The sequence below is a fragment of the Drosophila mauritiana genome, chromosome 2L (assembly GCF_004382145.1).
Source record: "Drosophila mauritiana strain mau12 chromosome 2L, ASM438214v1, whole genome shotgun sequence".
Taxonomy (NCBI): domain Eukaryota; kingdom Metazoa; phylum Arthropoda; class Insecta; order Diptera; family Drosophilidae; genus Drosophila; species Drosophila mauritiana.
Genome location: NC_046667.1, coordinates 7,648,677 through 7,673,991, shown reverse-complemented (window position 1 = coordinate 7,673,991; position 25,315 = coordinate 7,648,677). Strand labels below are relative to the sequence as shown.

Below are 25,315 nucleotides of genomic sequence, written 5' to 3'. Positions count from 1 at the left end.
TAGGCAGAAGATGTAAATGTTAATAAAGAAAACATTAAATATAAACTTTAATCGAAAGTGGGTGTTTTTAATCCCTAAATTACAAAGCAGATCATTTCCCTGAAAGTCGAAAAAAGAATTTCAAGTAGAAATTGAATTTAAGTAGCAAAACGAAATGTTCTCGTTTCGTATGCATTGTTTTATTCGTAAAAACATTTCGACACTTAGAAAATGTTTTCTTTTACACGTATAACAAATAAATTAAATAAATAGTTACGTGATAATGTGTTCCTGACTGAGTCAGTGACTTTGATGATTTTCGTGTGCGAATTGGGGAAAACGGAGGGCACGGCAATGTGACGGCGGATGCAAACATATTTTGTTTATACAAAACAACATTGACTAACAAACAACCTTAATATTAAGACAAATGAAGAACGCAATTTCGAGTGATGAATGTATGCATGTCTGTAATGGGATGAATGAACGCTGCCTTTGGACAAGTAACAAAAGGTCAAAAGGTATTTAGCAAAATGCCTAACTAGAAAATTTCGGGCACTTTCGTTTGTGTTTCTTGGGTAGAAGGAAATTTTAGGAGAAAAGCTGAAGAGCATTTCTTAGCAGGCACTCTAATCATTTGTTTTTCATTTGGTTTTGATTGAATTCGAGCGTTGCACAACTGCAGGCGCAACTGGTTGAGATTTGGCTGGGACTTTTAGGGATTCTTCTCCCGCTTTTCCCGCTGAGCTGCCAATCTTGTAGACATCGTTCTTGAAGACGATCACCAGCACGGTGATGTTGTCCACGGAGCCACGTTTATACGACTCCATGGCAAGTGATTTGGCGCCAAAGTCCGGCTCTTTCAGATGCTCCAGCGCAAAGGTGCAGGCCTCCTCGTTGCTGAACGTGTCCCAGAGCCCATCGGATGCCAGTATCAGAAAATGGGGTCTAGAAGAAAGTATTTCATTAATTACAGGTCTACTGTAATGTAGTTTACAACTGTTGAAAGTGGCCTCACTCACTTGTGATCGTTTAGTTCGAAGGTCAAAATGTCCGGCGTAGCAATCACCAGATTCTGTAAGCGTGTGGTTAAAAATAGAGTCAAGATTAGCCTTCTTAGTAACTTGTTGGAATCATCCCATTTCCCACCTTATCTTTAAGCGGATAGTCCCCTAGAGCACGGGACGTGGCCAACACGCCGGCCACGCGCCAAACGCCTCGGAAGGCGATGAATCCGCCTGCATCGTGGATCCTCTTTCGTTCTCGCACCTGCTGCGGCTTGTGATCGAAGGAAAGCGGAATGGCGATTCCACGCCAGTCGTACATGACTCCGCGGGAGTCGCCCACATTGGCCACAATCAGCTTGGAGCCCTGCACTATCGCTATTAGAGCGGTGGTACCCGCAATGTTGGTCTGAAATAAAGATCAGTTAGAATTGTCTCTTAAGATTAAGTAGAAAAAGGTTCCCTTACCGCTCTCTTGGCCTGCTCCACAAGCTTGTAGTCGGCCGACATGATCTCGTCCGTGATCAGTTTACCAAAGTTAATACGTCCGTTTTCGATGTAGCACTTGGCTTCGTAGTTTGGAGGTGGCGCATTGGCTGCTCCGTTCTGTCCGTTGTTGTTGTTGTTGAGGAAGGAATCCTTGGCGGCTCCCAAATTACCACTGGCTCTCATCGCCGAGTTTAATTGGACTGTGTAGATGTCGGCAATGGATGCCTCGGTTGTCTTTTGTTTAATAGCACTGCAATCCGCCGTGGTGCTGTGGGCCTTCCGTAGACTATCCTTTCGCATCACCGCTGCCGTCGGTTCTGTGTTCTCCTTGTTCGCATCCTTGCGACTCTGCTTGCGCGCTAAATAGGGACTCTTATCGTAATCTCCGGAATATCCTTCCGTCTTCAGCAGCTTGGACATCTCGATGATCTTATTGTAGATGTTCTTCACCAGCACATCCTTAGCGAAGTCTGCGGCAAACTCGCCGCCATGACCGTCAAATACAGCAAAGAAGGAGATACCAGTGTTGTTGTTGATGTTCTCCTCGATAATAAATCTAAAACGTAATTAAAAGTCTTTAGTCTAGTTTGTGGGAATATGTAAATTTAAATAGAGATGTCACAAAGTTGTTTCTAAAGGCCCAAAAAATTATTATCTAGTCTAAGTTTGACATATGGAAAATATTTATATAGCTATAAAATAAAGTGTTGCAATGCTATTTAATGAACATCAAAGCGTTGCCAAGAATTTATTCCTTAATAGATCATTTAAATCTAATGAAACACTGTTAGCCAATTTGTAAATCCTAAAATGCTGTCGATCGTGACAGATTTTAGTATATTTCAGCTACTATGTAAGTGCTTTCTAAACTGCACAATAGTTTATCCCAGGGATGTGTGACTTCATACGAACCTATCCTCCATTCGAGGCCTGCGTCCCAGGACCGCGAAGGCGGAGCTCTGCTGCTTCATCTCCTCCCAGCTCTGGTGATCACCAGCACTGGCCGACAGCTCCATCATCTTGACGGCCTTCTGGCGACCGAGGGTGGCCTGGATGCGTCCCAGGATGCTGCGACTCCACACATCTACCGCTTGCAAATAGAGCAACAGGACGAAGAGGATCAAGCCGCAGAAGATGACCTCCGGCCGCAGGACATACAGTCGGCACAGCTTCCATATGTAGGCCAGCGGGGAGTTGATGGACGAGAAGCCCACCGCAAATTTGGACAGGATTTTCATGTGCGATACGTATGTCTGATAGAACACCTTGTCTTCCAGTTCGTCGTCCATGGGAAATGCCGGGCTATCTGTATACTCTGCTGGCGCTTGATTTCTGCTCTGTGAATGTTTTCAAGCGAATCGCATGCGAAACTGTCAGCGGTGAATGTTGATGTGGGTGTCAGCAGTGTGTGTATATGCAAGGAATAAAAAACGAAATTAAAATAAACAACAAAGGGGTTGGGCATTTAATATGCAAGACTTTCCCGTTTAAATTCTCTCAGACGCGGACGGAATCGGAAGTAATATAATTTCGCATTTTTCGATGTCTGAGGATATTATTTACTTTACTGGTTTCAAAGAACTCTGCTTGAGATCACTTCGAAAAACATTTTTAATGTTAAAATAATAAATTATTTTGATATGTATGTTATTGATCGCAAGTTTTAGCATTATATCAAATAATTTATTACATTGTTGATCAATAATTTAAAATGAATCAGAATAATTTATTAATAAAAACGATACCTTTCTATAGAAGTTATAACGGTAACTGTATGAAATTATTTGTTTCGAATTCAGAATTTTTAAAATTGTTCACTATTTTTTTTATGCACTTATGCAGATTCCGACGCGACCTCAATTGAATGGGAAAGATTGCAGATTGCTCGCAAAATGAAAAATCCAGTCCATTTGGGGAAAACGTACTCTGGGGGGAAAGCACTTGAAGCTGCACGTCAGATGTCGTTTTATTTTGCTTTTGTTTTGATTTTCTTATTTTCTGAATTTTCCACAGCCGCCGATGTTCCCGTTATTTTGGTTATCGTTCGTCCCCGTTCCTTTTCGCCGTGTCCCTTATTTCTGCGCTTTACACACGCTCTTTTGTCGCTCGCCCGTCGCCTTTCGTTGGCATTATATTTTCGGATGTTCTTCTTATTTTAAAAATAAACTCAGTTTCTTGCATAAAATCAGAACATCCGCACTGCGTGCGTGTGTGCGAGTGTGTGCTCTTTATACGTATGCACGTCGCACATCTGTCAACCGCGCCTGTGTGTGTGAGTGGCCGCACGGATGTCGCAATAAATAAATAAAAAATATATATATACTTCAGCGCACTGCAACCAGAAAACCGATCCAAACAATGCCGATTTGATCGACGACACGGCTGTGTTTTATTAAAACAGAGCTCGAAACTTGCACTTGTTGAGATTTCAGCTGAAATTGATGACCTATTGAAATATCGATAGGGGCCGAAGCGATAACTCTTATCGATAGCCAGCAGGGGTACTCTTTTCATGCAAAACTTTAGTGATTTTCGAGCAGGCAGGGAGAACTAGAAATTGCATGATTTCAAGCATTTTTCCGCGCATTTTGCATTACCTTGACCTTTGTGATTGAAGTGGGCTTCTCTGCAACTGTGCCAACTGCATTATTAATCTTTTAATTGTTATTAAATACCTGCTGAGCTCCTTAACGATCTTCTGTAACGGTGATCCATTCGTAACAACTTCCGGTTTTAAAAGAAATTCACCTCTGGCCCCCGAAAAAATTGTGGAAAATTAATTGGACGAAAAATAAAAACAAAAACAAGCAGCACGCGACGCGCAGAAGAACTAAAACAAAACGGAAAATGGAATAAATTGGCAATGTTTATGGCAGCATAAGTATACAATACTATACAAATCGAAGTACAGTGAAAATAGCATAGGGCAAATTTTCTATATATTTGAACTCCAATAAATACCGGTTAAAATACTATTAATCTATATCAAAGTTTTAAGCTTCATCCCCAACGTTATTATACTGAACTATTAATATAGTTTCAATGTAAATAATATGCATTTCTGTTATTATAATTTATGGGAAGTATTTCCATTTTGTTCAGCGAAAAGGATTTATTTTTGGGAAGCAGAACTGTGTTGCAAAAATACTCTCTCACCTGTCGCTCTCCATTTAAATGACCATTATCTCATTCCTCTCTCGATCGAGCACAAAGAAATGCTAGACATTTCCACATTTAAGTAGTTTTATTTAATTACATTAATTGCATTACAAAATGGTATAGGGATAGTATAAGAAAAACTTAGCTCAGTGTGTACACATTAAAAGTGAAGGCATCGATTTCTTTCGCTCAATTTTTAAAATTAACATTGCAGTGTTGGTTTTCGCTTAGAGTACAAAACGTAACGGTAACTTAACAGTGGTTACATAATAACTGTCGCCTTCCTAGTTGTTCTTGTAGTTCTTTACTTGATTCTCGTAATTCGCAGTTTGCTTATTTGTTCATGAATATGGCAATTTAGATGGCCGCGCAAATGGATCTAAAAATATTACTGATTTAAGTTATTTGCTTGTAGTAGTATACAAACTGCATTACTTACGTTTCCCGATCTACGTATAGCACTGCCTGTAGTGCGACCCCCGCTCCTTGATGTGAATCAAGTGCTCGTTGAGCTCCTTGTTCAAGGGGCCGATCTCGGCCTGCAATCGCAGCAGTTGTTGGTTCTTGGTCAGATAGACGGTCTGCAGATCGTTCAGATCCTTTAGCTTGGCGTTCGTGTCGACTGTTAGTTTGGAGGCCCTCTGGAGGAGCTGCTTGGCCCTTTCCCTGGCATTTTCCGAACGACTGGCGCGATCGGTGAGGGTCTGATTGGTGGCACTTGTGGCGGACTGAAGATTATTGGCCTCTCCGCGAGCCCTCATGGCCTCCAGTTTGACGCTACCCGCCTCCTTGGTTATCTCCTTGGCATCCCGGTCGTTCTTCATTATGTTATTCTGCAGTTTCTGCACTTTCTTGGCCAATTTCTCAACCTGCTGGGCTGTGTTATTGGCCGGAGCTTCGGCGGAATATGTTTCCTCGTCGATCTTCTCAAGATCCTGACCGGCCAACTCAATGTTGCTGTTCGCCTGCTGAATGGCATCCTTGGCTTTACCCTGGGATTCATCTGCCGCCGCCAGGCTCTCCACGACCGAATTGGCAGAGTCCAGGATCTTATCGGCCTTCTCCTTGGTGGCATTGGCAATGCTCTGCAGATTATTGACCCTGTCCAAATCGGGTTTGGTCCTGTAGATAATGGCTTCAACATTCTTCAGCGATGAGACAGCCCTGTTGATCTGGTCTCCTAGGGTCTCAATCTCCTCGGGTTCCAGTTTCAGGTCCAAGTCGAGAGTTTTCTGTGCCAGTTCCTTGCTCTCCGAAGGAGAAGCTGTCTTGTTCTCCTGGAAATTGTTGAGTGCTAAGAATAGGTTTTCAGCCAGCTTGATATTGGCATTGGTTTGGTTTAGATAACGATCGGATTGTTCGAAGCCCCTCTTGGCCTTCTCATAGGCCTCGGAGGCATTCAGTTTGGCCTGGGTCAGAGCCCTGATGGTTTGATCCGCCTGATCCTTCTTGCTGGTAATGGCCGTCTCAGCATCCTTGGCCACCTTAAGGGCTTCCTCCGAGTGGGTTTTGGCGCCATGTTCGCAGGACAGGAAACCGCCACAATGACCGCAGCCAGCACCTCCGCACAAACTATCACAGGGGTCGCCTGGCTTGCCGCAAACCTGATTGTTCAGCTCGGGAATTTGGGAGGTTAGAGATGTCAACTCTGCTCGGTAGTCTGCAATGAGCTTGTCATTGTTTGCCAGGTCATCGGCTTCGGCTTGGATCTTATTAGACAGATTTTCCACTCTCTTGCAATTCCTATCGGTGTTCGAGGCAAGTTCATTGGCCTCGTCTTTAAGGGTCGACAAATTGCTGACTCTTTCGTAGGCGTGGCGTGTCAGGTTCAAAGCTCCCTCGATATTTGACTCCTGCAGTTGAATGCCGTTTTCCTTCAGTTCCTTGGACAGTTGTTGCACCAATCTGGAGTGATTTTGCAGACTCTCTAGCTCAACGCCAGACAAACTCAGCGAATTGTAAATGTTATCCAGGTTTTGCTCGGTTTCACTTAATCGGCCATGGGACGCCTGAAGTTGGTCCCTAAGCGATTGGGTTTCGTAGTCCAGTTTCTCTATATCAACCAGACTGACCGAGGTGTTCTGCAGCAGATTCCTAATGTGCTGCAATTTCTTATCCAGTTCACTGAACTCGGACGTGTAGGCTCCTGTGGCTCCCACTTGCTTGATTTCCTTGGCTCGTAGAATAGTGGCGGTTGTAGCATCCTCCAGGGCACTCAAAATCAAATCCCAGTTGTTGAAGCATTCGCCACAAGGTGAGCAGTGTGGGAACTGACCAATGTAGCCCCTGGCGCACTCGTTGCACTTGTAGCCCCCAATTCCCTCGTGGCAGACGCAATTACCCGTCTCCCGGTCGCACTGGAAGTCAGCAGCTCCAAATTGATCGCACTCGCATGGCTGGCACTTCTCGTTGGGATTGCCCCAGTAATGAGCCTGGCACTGATTACAGGCCCTGCCGCCAAATCCTGGCTTGCACTGACATTGTCCGGTGTAGGAATTACACTGTTCATGGAGTGCTCCAATTGGATCGCAGTTGCAGCTTTCACAACCCTCGCCAGAGGCAATCTTCCAGTGGTTCTCGGCACACTGATCGCAACGGACACCCTGGACATTCGGCAAGCAGGGGCACTGACCCGTAAAACGATCGCAATGAGCTATGGTGTTATTCGTTCCGAGGAAATCGCATTCGCACTGCTGGCAATTCTGCTGCAGTGCGTCCCCAAAGAATCCATCCTTGCAGAGCTCGCAGTGATCGCCAGTCGTCTGATACAAGCACTTAAGACAAGCTCCTGTCTGCCGATCGCAGTTTCCAGTGTCATAAAGATCGACATTGTTGCTGCACTCGCACTTGGAGCAGCTACCACCGTTGTCCGGATTGCCAAAGAAGTTGTCCGCACAGATCTCGCAACGGGAGCCGGAATATCCCTCCTGGCAGTGGCACAACATGTTATTGTTCCGTGTGTCCAGGGAGCAGCCATCTGCGTGGGCCATGCCACTGGCCACCGTCTCCGGACAGCGGCATGGTCGGCACCCGATCTCACTGCCGAAAAGTGGATTTCCATAATATCCGTCCAAACAGCTGTCACAGCTATAGCCCGTGGTCGAGTCCTGGTGGTAGGAGAAGCAAGTTTAAAAAGTTCATTGGGTACATGTAAGACATTCTATATTATATATCATTACCTGACAATCTATACAGGTTCCTTGAATGGGATCACACGTGGCCGCATGACCATTGCACTGGCACACTCTGCACTCGGGGAAGTTCCAATAGCCCGGCTGGCACTGATTACACTCCCTGCCGTAAGTATTCGGCACACACTGGCACTGGCCTGTGATCAGGTCGCAGTTGTTATCCTTCGATCCGATGCTGTTGCAATCGCAAGCCTTGCAGCCTTCGGGACCAAAACCATAGGTGCCCGGAGCACACTGATCGCACTGCCTGCCCACCACATTGGGCTTACATTGGCAGTAACCTCCATTGGATTCGCACACCTTGCTCAGCGATCCGGTGGGATTGCAGTTACACATGCTGGCTCCATCGTGGACAAACACACTGAGGATATTGTCAAGGTTTTGACATTTAGGATCCGACTTGTAGTTCATATCGTACAAAGAGGATTTACAATTGTATTTTTCGTAATCCTTCTTGCGAATATCAGCCAGAACGGATCCTTGGAAGATGGGCGTTACATCGATGCGGGGAATGAGGGTAAGAGAATCGATCAAGATCGTCGCTGTGGGACTGTCCACATCGTGTCGCTTTCGCTCAAAGTAAATCCGGAACTTATAAACCTTTCCAGCTTCCAAGCATACTTCATTCAGAGCAACAACTTGACGGCTGCGATCAGGAAGGGAGAACGGAATCCTGGTTTCCGAAGAAGTTGCTGCAGCTAGTTCACCGCATCCTCCTTCAGGATCCACTTGATCGGGTCTGACGAGAGTGATAAAGGCGTTCTCCCAATCTCCTCGAGAAGTGCTCTGGTAACGTATAACCGCATCGTACGGCATGGATCGCGGAATATCCCCGACAGTGAACACCAGTTCCGAGTTCTCAGGAACCCTGGTGAAACCAATGCCCGTGAAACTGCCATCCGGAGTTTCCGCAACCAGGCTGCAGTTACCATTGGCGCCATAGGAGATGCACTCGTCCACCACCTCTGCTTCATGAACCTCGGGAAGCAAGGGAATGAAGTAATTCTGCTTCGGCTGCGAACAGGACCTTCCTGTCATGTGGGGCCTGCAGCGACACTGACCACTTATGACATCGCAGTAATTATCGTAGGATCCACCAGCATCGCAGTTACACAGAGAGCAACCCTCCGGAGATTCCGAAAGACCATAGGTCTCTGGCATACACTGGTTACAGTCCTTGCCCGTCACATATTTCTTACACTTGCACTCTCCGGTGCGCATAACGCATCCGGAGTTGTTCAGTGTACCCAGGGGGTTGCAAGTGCACGGCTCGCAGCCCTCGGGGTTATCCGACTGCAGATTCCAGTAACCATCCTTGCACTGATTACAACGACGTCCCGTGACAAAGGCCTTGCAATGGCAGGCTCCTGCTACTGCTCCCTCCTCCAGTTCATTTAGGGAGTCACAGATGCCGTCGTCCGACGAACCTTGAGGATCGCAGTCACAGGGCTGGCAAACCCTTTCGGACGTTATATCCTGCTCTGGATCGCGGTAGAAGTACGGCATGCACTCCTCGCAATGCTGACCCCGGGTATTGTGCAAGCAATTGTCGCACACTCCGCCGGAAACGAAACCGGACGCAGTGAAGACAGCCTCATCGAAGTGGCAGCTAACGGCGTGATCGTTGCACTCACATTTCTTACAGGCATTCGTTTTCTTTCCAAAAGCGGGTTTCCATGGGAGATCGTTGAAGAAATCCTCGCACTCTTCGCAATTCATTCCCTTGGTGTTGTGGGTACACTCACATCGGCCATGCACCATTCCATCTTCATTATCCGCCTGGGAAAACGCGGGATCCAATGGTAGACACTGGGAGGCGTGGCCGTAGCAGGAGCAGGAGCCGCGAACCACCATGTTGGAGATGCCATAGTAGTACTTCTCCTCGTTCTCCAGCCTGCTATCCAAAAGATTGTCTCCCAGCTTGTGGAGCTTCGTCATCTGGATCCTCAGATTGGTCATCTTCAGCTGATTCTGCACGTGCTCCGCATAGGGATCGGTAACGTTGATGTTCGGTGGCAGCACCCTAAAGATCACTTCACCGTTCCTCGAGGGCTCCACGTTGGAATACCTCGATGTGCACATGACATCGGTGATATTTTCCAAGACAGTGGGCACTCCCGGGAAGGATTCCTTGCAATCATAGGCGAAATATCTGTAGATGTGCCACGTCTGTCCGAAATCAAAGGATCTCTCGATGTACATGGCCGCTGGTCGGAAGGTGGTGAAGGTTATGATCAAATGGGTGAAGTGAAACTCCGCCTCCAGATCCAGTTGAATGGTAGCATTTTCTTTGCCATTCTCGGACTGCCACCAGGTGGGTATATTGGTGCCCGGCTTGGTTTTATATATAATCTGGCCGATGCGATGATTCTTGTACGGATCGTGCTTGGTCTCCTCACGCGTGTCGCAAAGGAAACACTTCTTATCCTGCAGATGGGACAGAATACAGAATCTCTCCGGCGAGTGCAGACCACACGTGGAACTGGCAGTCAAGCGGTTTTCTCGGCCGATCAGAAGATTACCCGTTGCCGGGTAGCAGGAGGATCTCTCGCATGGATGTGTCTTGATAAACTTGTTCGGCGGATATTTCGGCCGATCGCGTCGGCCATGCTGGGGCGGTCTTTGGGAGTCCACTGGGTCCCACTGCCAGCTGAGCAGGGCGAGCACAATGACCACGATAAGCCGCAGCTCCAACATCTCGATCTGGCTCTCAGTTGTTGGGGTCGCGTTCCACTGGGGCACTTCCGGCCGGGACTTTAATCAGTTGCTTTTCTTTTCGTTCGTTTTTAAGGGGATCTCTTACACTTGTCCACGTGATCCTCAGTATGAAAATCTAAAAAAATTAATTTCAGTTTGTAAAAGTTATCATTATCAATATTATTCCAAAAAAGTTGGTGATTCAAGTATCAGTTTTCATCAGTTCTCCAAATTAACAGTGATCAGCACTTATGAATTTCACCAACTATTATTAGATCATGAATTGAAAATAGTGTTTTTCTACTTACTTAACCACGGCTCTCTTCCTTATTTTGATCAAAACATTTATTTATTCATTGTGGCAATTTCCAACTAGTCCTGTAGCTGAAAAATCAACAGATTGATTTATTATTAATATTCCTTTGCTTTCAGTTTTACTCTCTAAACAAACTCCACGCTTCTGTCCTCACTGTAAACCGCTTATCAACAGAGATGCTCTAATTTTCAACACAGCAAAATTAGAAAAAAAAACCGATTTATTTTCGTCTCGTACCATTAAAAAAAGGCATCCGCGCCCAACGAATCTTACGCACAAACTGAGACGCAAACCGAATCTCGAACTGAAACTGAATGGATCCTATTATCAATCCGACTACTCTCAATATAAGGTCCGATAATGGCATAGCATAATCATAATCCGTTGTTGCCTGGTGCGTTGGATCGCTGTTTTTATCAGTATTCGTTTGTAGTACGCGGGATTCTCGCACAGAATACAATTGAGGAATTGTGTATAATTTGGTTTTTAAGCTTTAAAAATTGACATATCACACAGAATCTATCTCTTAAAAAAGATGAGCAGAATCAGACTGAAGACCCATATATGTAAATATTTTTTTTTTAAATATATATGTATAAGGATTAAATATTAGAAATAGGAACAATGTTTCGATGACCTTTATGTTCTTATCATGAAGATTTCGAAGGGGCAGGGAAAAGTCGGCCACCAAAATCGAGAATCAAATATTGAGCTACGAGCCGGTGAGATAAGAACCCAAGTTTTTAAGACCAACACATTTTCTAGACCCAAACATGGGGCTAGCTGCTCTCCCTAGTCTAATAATACATATTTCATAATTTCAACTGCCCCGATAAGAGTTCATTCACAGATACATTTTTTCTAGGGAGCTCTATGGGATATGGGAAGTTTTCGACTCCGCTCCAGACTTAATTACTGGGAGTGTGTTTAAATTTTGTTGTTTGCTATTTGTGCGTTGGTTAATTTCGTTTTCGTTCGTTTTGCCGCCGAGGAAACTGGCAAATAAACAAATAAGTAAAGAAACAAAACGTAAATTTACCAGGCATACAAGCCAAATACACTATAAGAATATGGGTTCATACAATGTATGTGTGTGTGGGTAAATAATGGAGCACTGGAGCGCTCCACGATTCTCGACTTCGCTGGATGTGTAGATATCTGTATCTAAGTGTAGGGGTCTGTATATACATTCTGTATTCGTGCATATCTGTGTATAGCCAGTTCATAAAAATTTGCTCGAACAATTGCCGCTCATGTTTTCTTAGTTTTGCCGGGCGACGTTGTTTATATTTCCAATTTCATCGAGACACAGAGTTTATTTGACCATAGAAATAAAAAATATGATTTCATGCAGACAGTGGACAGTGGAAACTCAAATTCATTTGACATCACTAATGCCAATGATTCAGTTCAAACATATTTAATTAGAACAAGATCTCATTGCTCTGTTAGTTGTATTAATCTTCTTATCTTAATGTTCTGAAACTTTGATGTTCAAAACTAATATCTTAAGCAGACTAAAACTTTCTTCGCGACTGACCACTGTATGTTTACACTGTACACATATGCACCATTCCAACCCCAGCCCCGAATTTCAATTCTCGGTCTGGAGCACACATGTTGTGGAAGTCTACCGTCTAAATATGAGATCAGACCGCGATAGAGCGGCTATAATTAGAAGACACCGACTAAATCCTTTCTGCCCACAATCCGCAATCCAATCTAGATAAATTAATTCGTCGGCTGCACATCTGCATCAAGGCGACAGGCCCGGCTCACATTTTAATTAGCCGCGTTCCATGGTCGCTGAAATAAAGAAAATCAGCTTGGCAATGCACTTTTTTAGTCCACATGCAGTCATTCACTTGGCTTGCCGTTATGGCATCATGTTTCTATATGTTCGGGTTTGTATGCTTAATCTACAAAAATTCCCTAGCCAAGTAGTTGTGCATTCAAATGCTTCTTTGCTCTGCTCTGTGACATAGAGTGACTTTTGAAGAAGATTAGAAAATGGAGACACGAGATGGAAAACATTTTAAATAAGCTTATTAACAAAGTTCCACAGTACATGAGATAATTATGACTGAAATAAGAAAATCTAGAAGAAAACAGAAATGCATTTCTAAAATCTAGAGATCGACATAGATTATCTTTTTCTAATTAAAGTTGTATGATCACTTGCACGGTTTCTATAACAAATAATTGATAGCAAGATAACGAAAATGAAATATAACCTTAATATTAAAACTGTCTAACAATAGTAACTCCTCTCTATTTTAAAAAAGTACGACCAAAAAACTTTTAAAATCTGAAAAAAATAACGGGAAAAATCTCTCAAAAGAACTCTAATACCGTTAAAAATTATTTGTATTTCCAAAATTAAAAAAAGGTTACCTTAATATAAAATATTAATTTTTAATAGATTATATATTAATATATTAATTTATATTAATTTTTCAGATTTACCCCGCCATTCGATAAATCGATTTGGGGATCTCAAAAGGCATATAAAATCCATGCCCCCTTCGAGTTTTTGGGAGTTATCTTGAGTTTTCTGTTCGTAACAGAGAGCCGATAAAAAGAGGCAGTGTGCCACAACAAATACAACAACGGCAGCGGATGCGAAGGAGTGGAAATAGAAGTACGCAAGTGAAGTAACAACAAAAACAGGCCACAAGATAAACCTCAAGACAGAGACAGAATAGGCAAGGAGAAGGAGCGAGCGAGACGGGGGACTGCAGCTGTTGAAACCTGCGTAAAAACTACGCGTGGATTCAAAAACTAACTGTAAATCGGTTCCTTTAGATTCATCCTACCTACCGGATACTTTAATTCAGCTACATATGATGCATCTATATCTAGTCCTTGATCGATGTGCGGAGGTGAAGTTGAGAAAATCAGTTTTCTGTTATACAGACAAAACAACAAACACTCTTCTTGGGTGTTTTTATTTTCGTTGATGCGGCAAACACTTTTCGACTTCTTTTTATAAACTCCACACCGCGCACACACATACACACACACGTACGCGACGAAGAAGTTATTTTCCAAGTCAATCGGAAAGAAAATTCCAAGTTGGGGCCCTCGACTCGACCCGGCGCCGACTCGAAAAACGTCCGATTTCGAGAGATCCGCTCGCGAGAATGATTTCAAACTTCATTGGGGAATCCGTACTCGATACTTCGCGATGCTCCGATAACAGAGGATCGATAGCCGTCGAAAGTCGAAGACTTATTAAATCGAATGTAAAGAGAACACATTTCAAAAACATATTACACTTTTATATAGCTGTTTCTTTAAATTTGTTTAACTTTTATATTTCCTTTTCTTACAAAAATGCATACACAGAAATAGAGATTTGGCTAGCAATATAATATAAATAAGCTAGCAATAATAAATCCAATTGGACTTGTGATATGTTTTATTTGTCTCAGATAAAAAATTTAAACACTTCAATATGAATTTTAGCGTTTATATGTAAAAACTATGAATTCCATTTACTTATATATTCAAATACATCGTGGTTCGTGTCACCGCTAAGCCGTATATTTTTGTACCGTTAAAAAATAAATATCCTTATATTTTTGTTCAAATAAAGCAAATAAGCGAAGGTGGACATTCTTTTATTTACATTTAAGAATTGTTTTTACGACATCAAACTAAAATATATTAAATTAATTTAAGGCCATTGAATTACTTTTACACTAATTGTCATAGGTGCTTAAAATAAAAATAGTCGTGCGCTTAAATTCCTTTTTAATGCTTAAAATTCGTTTGTCCTAAGAATAACCAGTTTGTTTCTGGTCTAAGAAATGTATACATTTTCAAGTACAGGTGAATGTAAAAGTAACGGAACGCATTTAAAAAAAAAAATATCGAGCACCTAATCGATATTTTCGTGTGTTTCTCAAGCCCTGGTCTAGCAAAATGAACCGAGATGAACAATTAACTCACAACTTTCCGGAATCTCCAACTGCTCGGGTCGCTGGGCTCCCCATTCGCACTCGAAATATCCAAAAATACATAAATCGCCGGGGAAAAAAAACACGATGATAGCTTGGTGTGAAAAATTAGTGCAATTATAATGTTATTTTTTTAACTATCTCAGAAGAGAGCTTTTCTTCGCTGCCTGATTGTGTTTATACGTTTCTCGTTACAATATTTAAATCGAAGACAAGTGCAAAAGCTCGCTTTAAGAATGTTGTTAACCTAAGCAGACAGAGACAACAAATTCGATGTATAATTTTCGTTGACAAAATTTTTCCAAAAAAAAAAACTACTAAAAATATAAAGTCCCACTCGGGAGTAAAGTTTGTCAAAATTGTACAGTGTTATGCGGAGCGTGGTGTGGGTGTTATTAGCTGGTGCTGCTGTTGCTGACTCTCCCCAAATTCGACGTCTTCCCTTCTTCCCGAATATCCCCATTCGTGAATATCCAAAGCAGCAGTAGTGACAACAACACGGCAGTGTGAATCCACAATTTAGGTGAGTTTTCGTCTTACTTTTTGGTATCCCCCTCTCCAACCCATTGAATACTTTCTTCAGCCACGTACCAACAAAAACTGTGTAATTGTAACGGCTCCCACTCTCTCTCCCTCTCTCTTCCAGTCCCCCCATACTTTGTTTTTGTAGTGCAGTGTAGTGCCACCGAAAATAGTCCAGAAATTTTTACCCAAAAACTTGATTACGCAGTACACAGTACATCCCAGTATTATTTTTCGATTTCTATGGGTTTCTAGTAGCAAAATGCGTCGGTTGCTTTTATTTATGCTCCACACAGGCACATCCACAAAAATACCAGAGAGGAGTGCTAGAGCGGGACACACAAAAAAGCCGCCAAAGCACAAGTGCAAACGAGCGAGGGAGTGAGTGAGAGGGAGCAGCTTTTGAGAGAGTCAGCGCATGCGCTTGAGAAAAGTGGGTTGGTTAGCAAGGGGTGGGGGAGAGTGAGGGGGTACAGGTGAATGCTGTTGGCGTTGTAATCACCATGTGTATTTGTGTGCGCTCTGTTTTTGTTGTGGTATGTGAGCGCGGCAAAATCTCTTAACACCGCGTTTCCAATTCCAACTAACTAACTTGGCTAAAAAGAAACATACTATTGACGTTGCTTTTATTTTTAAACCGCCTTTTGTTGTCATTCTTGGTGACGTCATTCGAAAAAATATAAAAACTCGTTTGTTTGTCCATTGTTTCTAATGACCAACGGGAGCCTAGCCCAGATCGCTAGGTCTCAAATTCCAACTGGAAAAAGGGAAGGTTGCTTTCTATCGCATTTTATGTTTACTTTTTTACGTTCTTATGTACAGCTCGCAAGCAGATAAGCCCGATTATGTGCATATGCTTATATGCACAGATGTATGCTTATACATATGGTTATAGATATGTGTGTGATATGAAATTGTTGTCTTCACGTGGGAGTTGTAGTTTCAGTCAACTCCAAAGAGTCTCTAATGTCAGGGGAGGGGGATGAATGTAGCTAATTGCATATTCCCGCTATATTTAGCAATGATCTTCCATTCAGAATATAAGTGGAGTAGTGTGCGAGAGAGGGAGAAGGAAAGAGAGCGGTGGAGACTGAACGATATCACACTTCACCGTTAGAATATTATCCACGATCGACGACAGAGGTCGCCACTATAATACGGTGGAAAACCGGTAACACGACCAATTGAATTTAGATCAGAAATGTAACGTAGTAATATCAATATTAAGGAGATTACCAACTGGTAGACTGGTAACAAATAAACAATTAACAAAAGCTAAGCTTCCAACCAAAGTCTTATTACAATTCTGTGGAAACTCGATTAAGAACCAAAATGAAATGAGAATCTGTCCGCATTGCGATTACAATAGTTTGTTTGATAGTCAGACTTTTTTAATCAATTTATTTCAACACAGCAATCACTTCAATTTGCCTAATGTGGTTCTTATAGTCCGCGCGATACACATTTACGATAGCAATTTAGACAAACAAAATTAAACCTAGAAAACCGAGAATAAGGTATACCATTCCGGTTCGGTCTCCTTCACCTTCTTTGATGGCCTGACTTGCCCTATATCCTGATATCTTTCAGCTATTTTCGTTTCCGTTTCACAAGGCTCGCCCAATGTCATGCGATATACCCTTACACCTTGCACTATTCACATGTAGCTTTGGCACCCCGATAGGAATCTAAGTTTGGATCTGGCCAAAACTCCTTAGCCGACATGCAAATGTGCCATAAAAAGCGCCCGGCTTCTTGACTTTTAAACTTTAAAATCGGCCAGAGGAAATGCATAAAGCACAGGCAGGGGGATATGGGGGAAATAAAAGGGACTAACTGTAGTCCCAGCTCGAGTCCGAAATTCTGTAAAGGCACGCCAACCGTGGCTTTGTTGTATGTACATGGAAAAGGTTACGAATTTGCATAAAATCGAATATTTACATGTGTTCCCCAAGCATATATGCTTGTAAGTGAGAACTCGTGTGCGTAACACTTTTGATGATGGGTCATACATCGTAAATTCTGTCATGGGGGGGTCCCCGACCACTAAAATCCATTATGGGGCAAATAAGGATCGAATAGTGTGGTAACATTTAAATAAATACTCCTAACAACTAGACCAACTAAAACCCTTATCCAGATAGAGCATTCCAAAAGATACATTCAGCGCAACATTCTCGATGCAAATGATGTCATGTAGACCCTCTTGTTATCCATAAATTTCCAAAGGGACGTGACTTTCTTGGATTTAAGCACAAACCACTGTTAGGGTGTTCCCCATTCGAGTTTCCTGCTCGGCTCAGCCTGTTCCTTCTCCATTGTTTATTGGACTGCGGATGGCGGCCCAACTGATGACTTGATAGAATGAGTGCCTGACTGATGGCTATATGCATATTGATATGGAAGCCATCACCTACATTTGGCTACGGCAGGCTAAGTGGAGCAAATAAGGCTGGGAATTGCGCTTTGGGGGGAAAAGTTGGAAAGAACTGGGTGGCAGACACTCATAAAGTTGGTAAAAGTGACAAACGGAACACATGCTTCCAGTCAATAGATACGTTTACGTAGAAAAGACGCTATATACACATGTACAGATGGATGGAAGTATGCATGGATGTATGTATGTAGAACACCCTTTGCGGAAAACATCATTTACTGCCATCCAATTATGGCAAGTCAGGTTTTGTGTGCAAGTCGGCGTGGGCGCATTTGTTGCCAAGTAATAGAAAGAAATAATCATTAGAATGAAACGATATTGCATAGGGGCTTGGACTTTGAAATGCCCTGGATTCCAGACCTTTTATACAATCCAAGCCATAAACTCTACTTTATTTTAGATGTTAATGTTTATCAAGTCTTCTAAAAAAAGGCTTCTTCAGAAGTTTGAATAATAATCTAAAGTACTTTTGCTATGTGAAATCAATAGGTATTTATGTCCATCACTAACAATAAACATGAAATTTGTTAATAAGCAATACCATGCGGAAGCCTTAATCCCAATATGTGTGGGCTAGACAGAAGTGATTTAAACGCTTGTCGAGAGTTCCGCCGTTGCTCGAAGATATCAAAGCCGTAATAAATGTATTTTCCTCAATGTCTTTGCAGTCGCCAAACAGTCGTCGAAGTCTCCCGTGCACCTGATAGTCGCCCAAGATGTTGGACGATGACAACTCGGATTTGCTGGTCTGTGCATCGGAGATGCAGGAAGGTGAGAGCTCAATGAACTTTCAACAGCGTGACATTGAGTGATGTGGATTATTCTATACTGTTTGCAGACCGATTGTACTTTGTGGCCTTCAAGAAGAACATCAAGCCAAAGAACACGGTCAACACCCACTACTTCAGCGTCGATGAGGAATTCATCTATGAGAACTTCTACAACGACTTTGGTCCCCTCAACATATGCATGCTGTATAGATACTGCATGAAACTGAACACCAAGCTGAATGCCAAGTGCCATGCCAACAAAAAGATAGTTCACTACACCTCCATGAATCCGGCCAAGCGGTTGAACGCGGCCTATCTGATTGGTTCGTATGCAGTAAGTGCTCCTGGTCCTGAATCTTCGATTTCGATGGACATTTGAAAGAGAGCTTTCCAATGGCTAACTCTTTTTCAATCGTTCAAGAACTCGCAAAAATGAGAATAAGTATATATGATTTATCTTTTCCAGATAATCTACCTAAACAAGACACCGCAAGAGGCATATCGGCCGCTGGTCGCTGGCGAGATTCCTGCCTACACGCGCTTTTGTGACGCCAGCTACGGACCCAGCAACTTTAAGATTTCGTTGCTGGACTGCCTGAATGCTGTGCACAAAGGCCTGCAGGCGGGTTTCTTCAATTTCAACGACTTTGATGCTGAGGAGTATGAGTACTTCGAGCGCGTCGAGAACGGCGACTTCAACTGGATTGTGCCCCAGAAGTTTATAGCGTTTTGCGGGCCCCATCAGAAGAGCAAGACGCTGCCGAATGGATATCCGTGCCATGCACCTGAGCGCTACTTCAGCTATTTTCGGGATAATAATGTGACAACAGTGATTCGGCTGAATGCCAAAGTCTATCACGCATCGTCCTTTGAGAACGCTGGTTTCGATCACAAGGATCTGTTCTTCATCGATGGCAGCACGCCCAGCGATGCCATCATGAAGAAGTTCCTCTCCATTTGCGAGACGACAAAGGGAGCCATTGCAGTCCACTGCAAAGCGGGTTTGGGCCGCACGGGCAGCCTGATAGGGGCATATATTATGAAGCATTACGGATTCACTGCTCTGGAGGCCATAGCCTGGCTGAGGCTCTGCCGGCCGGGATCGGTAATTGGACATCAGCAGCAGTGGATGGAAGAGTACGTATTTCTTAGCACCCCCTTTTTACTCAAAGTATCACAAATGTTTTCCAAACTTTTAGCAAACAAAGCTGGCTGTGGTCGGAGGGCGAACGAATGCGCCGGCGCACTTCGCTTCCCATCCTCCAGCATACGTACGGCATCAACAGCCTGGAGCTGAAGAAGAAACTGGCCTCGGCTGCCGCCGATTCCTTAGAGCACGTCGATCTGCTTCTAACTCGAGTGAAGGGCATTTCTCAGCGGGTGGATACGATGCACCTGAATGACTTAGACGCTGCTTGTGCGGATCAAACGGATGAAGAACTCTCGGAGCAGCTGCGATTGGAGCGGGACGAGAGAGCGCTGTATCAATCCGTTGAGGATCCCAATTGCAATAATAGCGATGACAACGATACGGACACGATCAGTGCACCAGCGGATCCGCCGCCTACCTCCAGCTATACAATATCAACGCGGCGTAGGAAATCTCCATCAGGCGCGAACAAGCCGACAGTAATAGCCACATCCCTGAGGCGCCTGGTTAATCCCAATGCCAATCGCAGTACGGCGGCATCTGGAGTTTATCCAACTCCTGAGTTGGCCAGCTGCACGGAGAAGAAGTTGCGCAAGCCAAGTGCAAATGTCTTCGAGGCAGCCCGACACACGATTGCATCCACCGTCAGGATGACGCAAACGGCGCTCGAGAAGAAGCAGGCCCAGACGCAGGGCGACAAGCTGAATCAGATCAAGGCGCTGCGAAGGCATCACTCGCGATCCGTTAATGTGAGCAGCACTAGGTAGGTCGAAATTCAAGTGCATCAGAATGTATTTACTTTTGTTACAAAGTTTCTTCTGCTAAATTACGATTGTATATTTGTTGTATCAGCAGCGAACAGGAATCGAACCTGAGGCATACGAGGGCTCGATCCCAGCCGTTCCGGAACAATAACAATGGAGTAGTGGCTGGAAACACAGCGATGGCTGCCTTGAAGCCCACATCCTCCTGCTTGCCAACTGGCACAGGGACAGCCGCTATTTTGGCCAACAATCTGAACAACAATAATGACTGCGGTATTGGGACGAGCGGCAGCAGCAATAATAACCACAACAACAACAACAACAGTAATCTAAGCAACTCCCTGAATAACTATAACAACAACAACAATACCACTAACAATATTTTGGCCAGTTCGGGGAGCAGTCGCACCCGCAGCCTGGCGCTCTATAGCAAAAGGTAAGTAACGAATAATGCCCCCGAATCCCAAAAATGACCATTGAACTCGAAAACTCCACGACGAAGTATTATAGTTATGTTCGACTTGCATTGGATTTGATTTCGTTACGTGTGCGGCTCTGTTTTTTTCGCAATTTATACTTGATTTATACTTTCGTTGCCCCCGAAAATCCACTTTCTTATCCCGTACACCAATCCTTTATCGATTGTAAATATAATTAGTTATAAGGTATACAGACCGTCGGATTTTTTCACATCCTAACAATATTTTTGAAAACGCAAAAAATACTGTTAAACGATTTTGTCATTAAATTCAATTGGTGGTAAACCATGATTAATATGTGTTTTAAAAGTTCGACTTTGTATTTGAAATATTCTTAATACTACCCCTCTAATGCAATATGCGCAAAATTAATTAACGACACTAACCCAAGTTCGATAATTGTTTATTTTATCTTAGCTGCTAATTTTAGTTTATTTAGTTTATTATGTTATGTACTGGCATTTTTGTTTTTGTGCATGCTGAAATTGCGAAATATTTATTGTTGCGCAAAATAATTAATAATAAACCACAAATTTTCGAAATTCTGCTACAAGCTTGCGAAATTGTTTTGTCTTTGTTTGGCCTTGTTTTTGTTGCTTTTATTTGTTGTATTTTAGTGAATTTTACGAGTGTATGTATTATGTATAATTAAGATAGATCCTTGCAGAGATCATCATCATCATTTATTAGGTTTTTTTGTATAAACAATATAAACAATGATAAACAATAATATTTCGATTGACTCTGCAAGGATGTGGAAATCTTCGGACACCGGAGCTCTGCCATGATTTTTGTAGTAAGACTGTTTTGGGAACCACACTGAACCCGTAACCCCGTACACCATCTCTCTCTCTCTTTCTCTTCTCTCCTCTCGTCCCTTTTTGCCCCAATCTTTCTTCGCTTCTTGCTCCCTGCTCCCTCAGAATGGAGCTGAAGCATCTGCGAAAGGCGGAACAGCAGCAGCAGCAGCAGGTACAGCAGGAGCAACCGTTGCTGCCGGTGGAGAAGCAACTGCTCCGCCAATATGCCACCATTAACGAGAGCAAGATACCCGTGGTGTCCGTTGGCGGTGGTGGTGCCGGCAGCTCGGCCACCATTCCGCCCACACGGGGCAGTGCTGCGCGTACTTCCCATCACCACATGACGCTACGGGGGAGATCTCGGATCCGATACCAGCGTCCCAATGCCGGAGAAACGGCTCCGGCTGCTGCCCAAAGCCAACCGTGCACGGTGGCCACGGCTCGGTATTACCGTGACGTATCGGCTATACCCACAATCGGTGTTTTGGGTGGTGGTCCTGGTGGGTCGTCCACTTCAGCCTCCTTTAACATAGCCACACGCTCCGCATCCGCCACGCTCGATCTCAACTCCAATCCGCTGCCGAAAACAACCAAATTAACCAGCCTCAACAATAATCCAACTACCACTCCTCCTCCCTCCTCCAATCCTGCAGACACAAGCCGGCTTAGTGGGCGCGGCAGTGCCGAATTGCAGGCGATCATCGAGCACGGCCTGGTGGCTGGCTCCGCCAAGCGAAACAAGCGATCGCTGAGCTCTACACGACTGGACAAGGACAAGAGCGACGAGTACAACACGAAGCTGTTGAGGAAGACGGCGGCGGCAGCTGCTGCAGCGGCCACAGCAGCATCAGCTGTAGCCAACAGCACTTCCATCAACGCCACAAACGCCTCCACCGCCAGCAGCATGAACAACAATTGCAAGTACAACAGCTGCAGCAGCAGCAACAGCGGCAGCTTCAAGCTTTCCCGGCGCCTTTTCGGTGAGTCCGGCTCCTCAGCATCGACGTCCGCCTCAAATTCGGGAATTCCCACGCCCACGGCGCCGCCCTCCTCCAGCCAGTGGCACCAGCACCTGGCACGCGGCGTGAGTCGTGCGTCCAGCGAAAAGGATCGAGATCGGGAGCGACAGCAACAACAACAACAGTCTCTGGACCATCAACAATCCAATCTCAAGCTGCGCAAGAAGATTAGCTATTGAACATCTATCATTGTTTCCTTTATTATATTATTATTTTGACTAGTAAATTGAACGTTTCCCGATGAGATGATGAGATTTTAGATATTCCAATGCAATCAAATTTGGTGATTGATTGGGAAATTATTTGCAATAACAATCTCATTTATGCACATACATTTTTTTAGGAAAAATTTTCAAATTGTTATGGATTTGTTATTTAACATATTGTACTAAAATAAGATAACCCATTAAAAGGGAATTGTTTGAATTTTTCGAGTTGAATATTACATACTTTGGACATTGAAATTGTTAATACATTGTTGAAAGTTTTTAAGAGGAACGCTTAGTTTTCATTTTTGCATTGTGTTGTAATAATAAAACCAGAAATGCGGAAGACTACGAAGCACTTTATTTATTTTAGACTATAAAAGTTGTACTTGTAAAAAAAAATGCAGCATTTTTGCCAGCTAGCCTTACAGTGAAATTATTTAAAATATTAGTTTCAAATAAATCTTTGATTACTAGCTTTCCTTTTAAAAGCAAATGTACAATATTTGTAATTTCACTGTGCAATACATATGTATGTAATTTAACAATCAGTTGTTACAAACAATAAGTTAAGACCGAATAAATACTTTAAATTTTAATAGGATTAACATTGGTATAGGCATCGGAAAGTATGTGTTAAGCTTTTGTTGTTTTACCCACTTCCCTTAGTTATTTGCTTGGATTTTTTAGACCTATCAATCGTGTACAAAGTTAACATAGATGTTTACTAAAAGACCTTGAAGAAATAATTTTGTATTAACCGTACGATTTAATGAAATATGTGCATTCTAGAGTGTAAATAAAACGAGTTTACCTAGTTTTAAGCCAGAATAGTTGAATAAATGTTATACACATTAAACCAACATGGTGCGAAAATAGTCTATTATATGGTCGTATATATTGATCTCATTCTCTATAAGGACCACATCGAAATCACAATTAAGCTCGACGCTAAGCAAGGGAACCGCCGATGTAGATGCCACTTCACTGATTTTGGGTGTTATCTTTAAAGCGCTCAGTACGGTCATAGCCTTATCCTTGGAGCTCTCGTATTCATCTGAATGGATGGCCTCAAGAGCCACCTTTTTCAGGGCAGGATAGAAGCTCTTGAAGTAGTTGTGTCGGTCGCAGAGGCGCACTCCTGTATGGTCTACGTTCCCTTCTTCCTTTAACTCCCAGTAGCTGTTGAATTTCTTTCTGCGCGATGCCTCCAATTGCTCCATAGTTTCTTCTATATCAGCACCTTTGAATTTGTTTGTGCTCGCTACTTGCAATTGATCCGGACGCAAATTGTGCGAGTTGCTGGAGATTAAGGCCAGCATTTCAATGGCCGCTCGCTGACGGGCATCCTTCTTTTTGTCCGACTTTCCGTAGCGAACAATGGAGGCCACGGAGCAACAGGCCACGAATTCCGGGGCGCTCGGGGTGCCGCTTTGCTGCACTACCTCAATGCAGGGCAGTGGCATGTCGTGGCGGACGCAGTAGTCTCGCAGCTCCTTCAGCATGTCCCGGTTTAGGTTGGTCATTTCCTCACCCAGATCACCCAACGACAAATCCTGCGTCATGCTCTGCATGCCGGGCAGAATTTGTATTTTACGCATGATATTGGCGGCAGCCAGGTGCTTGGCGTCGCGCTTCGAACGCCCTTTAATTGGATTAACATGTGGCGGTTATACGAATATAAATAGTGGCTGGGTTTTGTAATTTACCATTTCCAAGGGCCTCTATCTCCAATAGTTCTACTTTACAAACGAAACCTCCGTCTTCGCCGTTAATAAAATGGTATGTTGGGGGAGTATTGTTTGTCTTTGCACAAAACTCATGTAGAGCAGATACGGCTGACTTGTTATCCATGAGTTTGGCACGTCAAGGCACGTCAGACAGAATATAACAATATATTAAATTTATTAAATATCCAATCCACTGCAATATTATTAGAGATGGCACGCGAATCACGAAGCCGTGCGAGACCCACGAAACGGCAACGATTAAATCGGAAATCTTGACGAAGAAGCCTGTGCATGAATTATTTTAAGCCGCTTTGGCAAATTTATTGGCAAGAAATAATATGGAATTCGTTATTCGAATACGAAAACAGCGCCAACCCTTCATAACCTTTTTTACTAAGGAACATATGCATTTTATATACTATTCGGTTTTCTCATTCAAAGTTCAGCGTCCCAAGTATTATACATAAGCGACACGTCACGATGACGCGAGTTGGCATCCCCGTAAGTCAAGGCAACCCTGTTGCTGAGTATATGGCATTAACAAGTGTTGCTGCCAGTGATGAGCAAAATCCACTACTGCAAATCACTAGACAACGTATTTTTTTCGAAGGAATAAATTCTTAAAACGCTAAAACCAAGTG

At 43.4% G+C, this 25,315-nt stretch overlaps 4 protein-coding genes across 10 annotated transcripts; 1 reads left to right on the top strand and 3 right to left on the bottom strand.

Annotated features, from left to right (window-relative positions):
* Window positions 1-157: 157 nt before the first annotated feature.
* Window positions 158-4,254, bottom strand: LOC117150683 (protein phosphatase 1L). 4 transcript variants are annotated; one of them, XM_033317695.1, is made up of 6 exons: window positions 4,148-4,254; window positions 2,385-2,562; window positions 1,452-2,028; window positions 1,129-1,392; window positions 1,002-1,054; window positions 158-927 (listed from the first exon to the last, which is right to left on the bottom strand). In XM_033317695.1, exons 1-6 carry the CDS (start codon window positions 4,185-4,187, stop codon window positions 624-626), a joined length of 1,416 nt encoding a protein of 471 aa, XP_033173586.1. In that variant the 5' UTR covers window positions 4,188-4,254; the 3' UTR covers window positions 158-623. The 4 variants fall into 4 exon arrangements, with proteins under 4 accessions (XP_033173586.1, XP_033173583.1, XP_033173584.1 ...); XM_033317692.1 differs by lacking the exon at window positions 4,148-4,254 and adding an exon at window positions 3,398-3,922 and having other exon boundaries at window positions 2,385-2,842; XM_033317693.1 differs by lacking the exon at window positions 4,148-4,254 and adding an exon at window positions 3,796-3,922 and having other exon boundaries at window positions 2,385-2,842.
* Window positions 4,255-4,832: 578 nt separating this feature from the next.
* Window positions 4,833-13,979, bottom strand: LOC117150682 (laminin subunit beta-1). 2 transcript variants are annotated; one of them, XM_033317691.1, is made up of 5 exons: window positions 13,656-13,979; window positions 10,828-10,903; window positions 7,811-10,655; window positions 5,071-7,738; window positions 4,833-5,022 (listed from the first exon to the last, which is right to left on the bottom strand). In XM_033317691.1, the coding sequence occupies exons 3-4, from the start codon at window positions 10,517-10,519 to the stop codon at window positions 5,081-5,083; spliced, it is 5,367 nt and encodes a 1,788-aa protein (XP_033173582.1). In that variant the 5' UTR covers window positions 10,520-10,655; window positions 10,828-10,903; window positions 13,656-13,979; the 3' UTR covers window positions 4,833-5,022; window positions 5,071-5,080. The 2 variants fall into 2 exon arrangements, with proteins under 2 accessions (XP_033173582.1, XP_033173580.1); XM_033317689.1 differs by having other exon boundaries at window positions 4,833-5,010.
* An 802-nt stretch (window positions 13,980-14,781) lies between these two features.
* LOC117151022 (dual specificity protein phosphatase CDC14A) lies at window positions 14,782-23,295 on the top strand. 3 transcript variants are annotated; one of them, XM_033318229.1, is made up of 7 exons: window positions 14,782-15,320; window positions 18,425-18,527; window positions 18,595-18,860; window positions 18,993-19,663; window positions 19,726-20,439; window positions 20,532-20,876; window positions 21,843-23,295. In XM_033318229.1, exons 2-7 carry the CDS (start codon window positions 18,473-18,475, stop codon window positions 22,915-22,917), a joined length of 3,126 nt encoding a protein of 1,041 aa, XP_033174120.1. In that variant the 5' UTR covers window positions 14,782-15,320; window positions 18,425-18,472; the 3' UTR covers window positions 22,918-23,295. The 3 variants fall into 3 exon arrangements, with proteins under 3 accessions (XP_033174120.1, XP_033174119.1, XP_033174121.1); XM_033318228.1 differs by having other exon boundaries at window positions 20,529-20,876; XM_033318230.1 differs by having other exon boundaries at window positions 14,783-15,320; window positions 20,529-20,876; window positions 22,373-22,488.
* LOC117151025 (double-stranded RNA-binding protein Staufen homolog 2) lies at window positions 23,284-25,076 on the bottom strand. Its single transcript, XM_033318234.1, has 2 exons — window positions 24,654-25,076; window positions 23,284-24,589 (listed from the first exon to the last, which is right to left on the bottom strand). Exons 1-2 carry the CDS (start codon window positions 24,796-24,798, stop codon window positions 23,799-23,801), a joined length of 936 nt encoding a protein of 311 aa, XP_033174125.1. The 5' UTR covers window positions 24,799-25,076; the 3' UTR covers window positions 23,284-23,798.
* Between the last annotated feature and the right edge of the window lie 239 nt (window positions 25,077-25,315).

Coding starts and splice junctions, on each gene's coding strand:
- LOC117150683 (XM_033317692.1), bottom strand. CDS start 2,761: ATGGACGACGAACTGGAAGACAAGGTGTTCTATCAGACATACGTATCG. Junction 1,393..1,451: donor TGGAGCAGGCCAAGAGAGCG/GTAAGGGAACCT, acceptor TCTTTATTTCAG/ACCAACATTGCGGGTACCAC. Junction 1,055..1,128: donor ACTATCCGCTTAAAGATAAG/GTGGGAAATGGG, acceptor ACACGCTTACAG/AATCTGGTGATTGCTACGCC.
- LOC117150682 (XM_033317691.1), bottom strand. CDS start 10,519: ATGTTGGAGCTGCGGCTTATCGTGGTCATTGTGCTCGCCCTGCTCAGC. Junction 7,739..7,810: donor GAACCTGTATAGATTGTCAG/GTAATGATATAT, acceptor TCCTACCACCAG/GACTCGACCACGGGCTATAG.
- LOC117151022 (XM_033318228.1), top strand. CDS start 18,473: ATGTTGGACGATGACAACTCGGATTTGCTGGTCTGTGCATCGGAGATG. Junction 18,861..18,992: donor ATCTGATTGGTTCGTATGCA/GTAAGTGCTCCT, acceptor TATCTTTTCCAG/ATAATCTACCTAAACAAGAC. Junction 19,664..19,725: donor CAGCAGCAGTGGATGGAAGA/GTACGTATTTCT, acceptor CCAAACTTTTAG/CAAACAAAGCTGGCTGTGGT.
- LOC117151025 (XM_033318234.1), bottom strand. CDS start 24,798: ATGGATAACAAGTCAGCCGTATCTGCTCTACATGAGTTTTGTGCAAAG. Junction 24,590..24,653: donor GATAGAGGCCCTTGGAAATG/GTAAATTACAAA, acceptor ATCCAATTAAAG/GGCGTTCGAAGCGCGACGCC.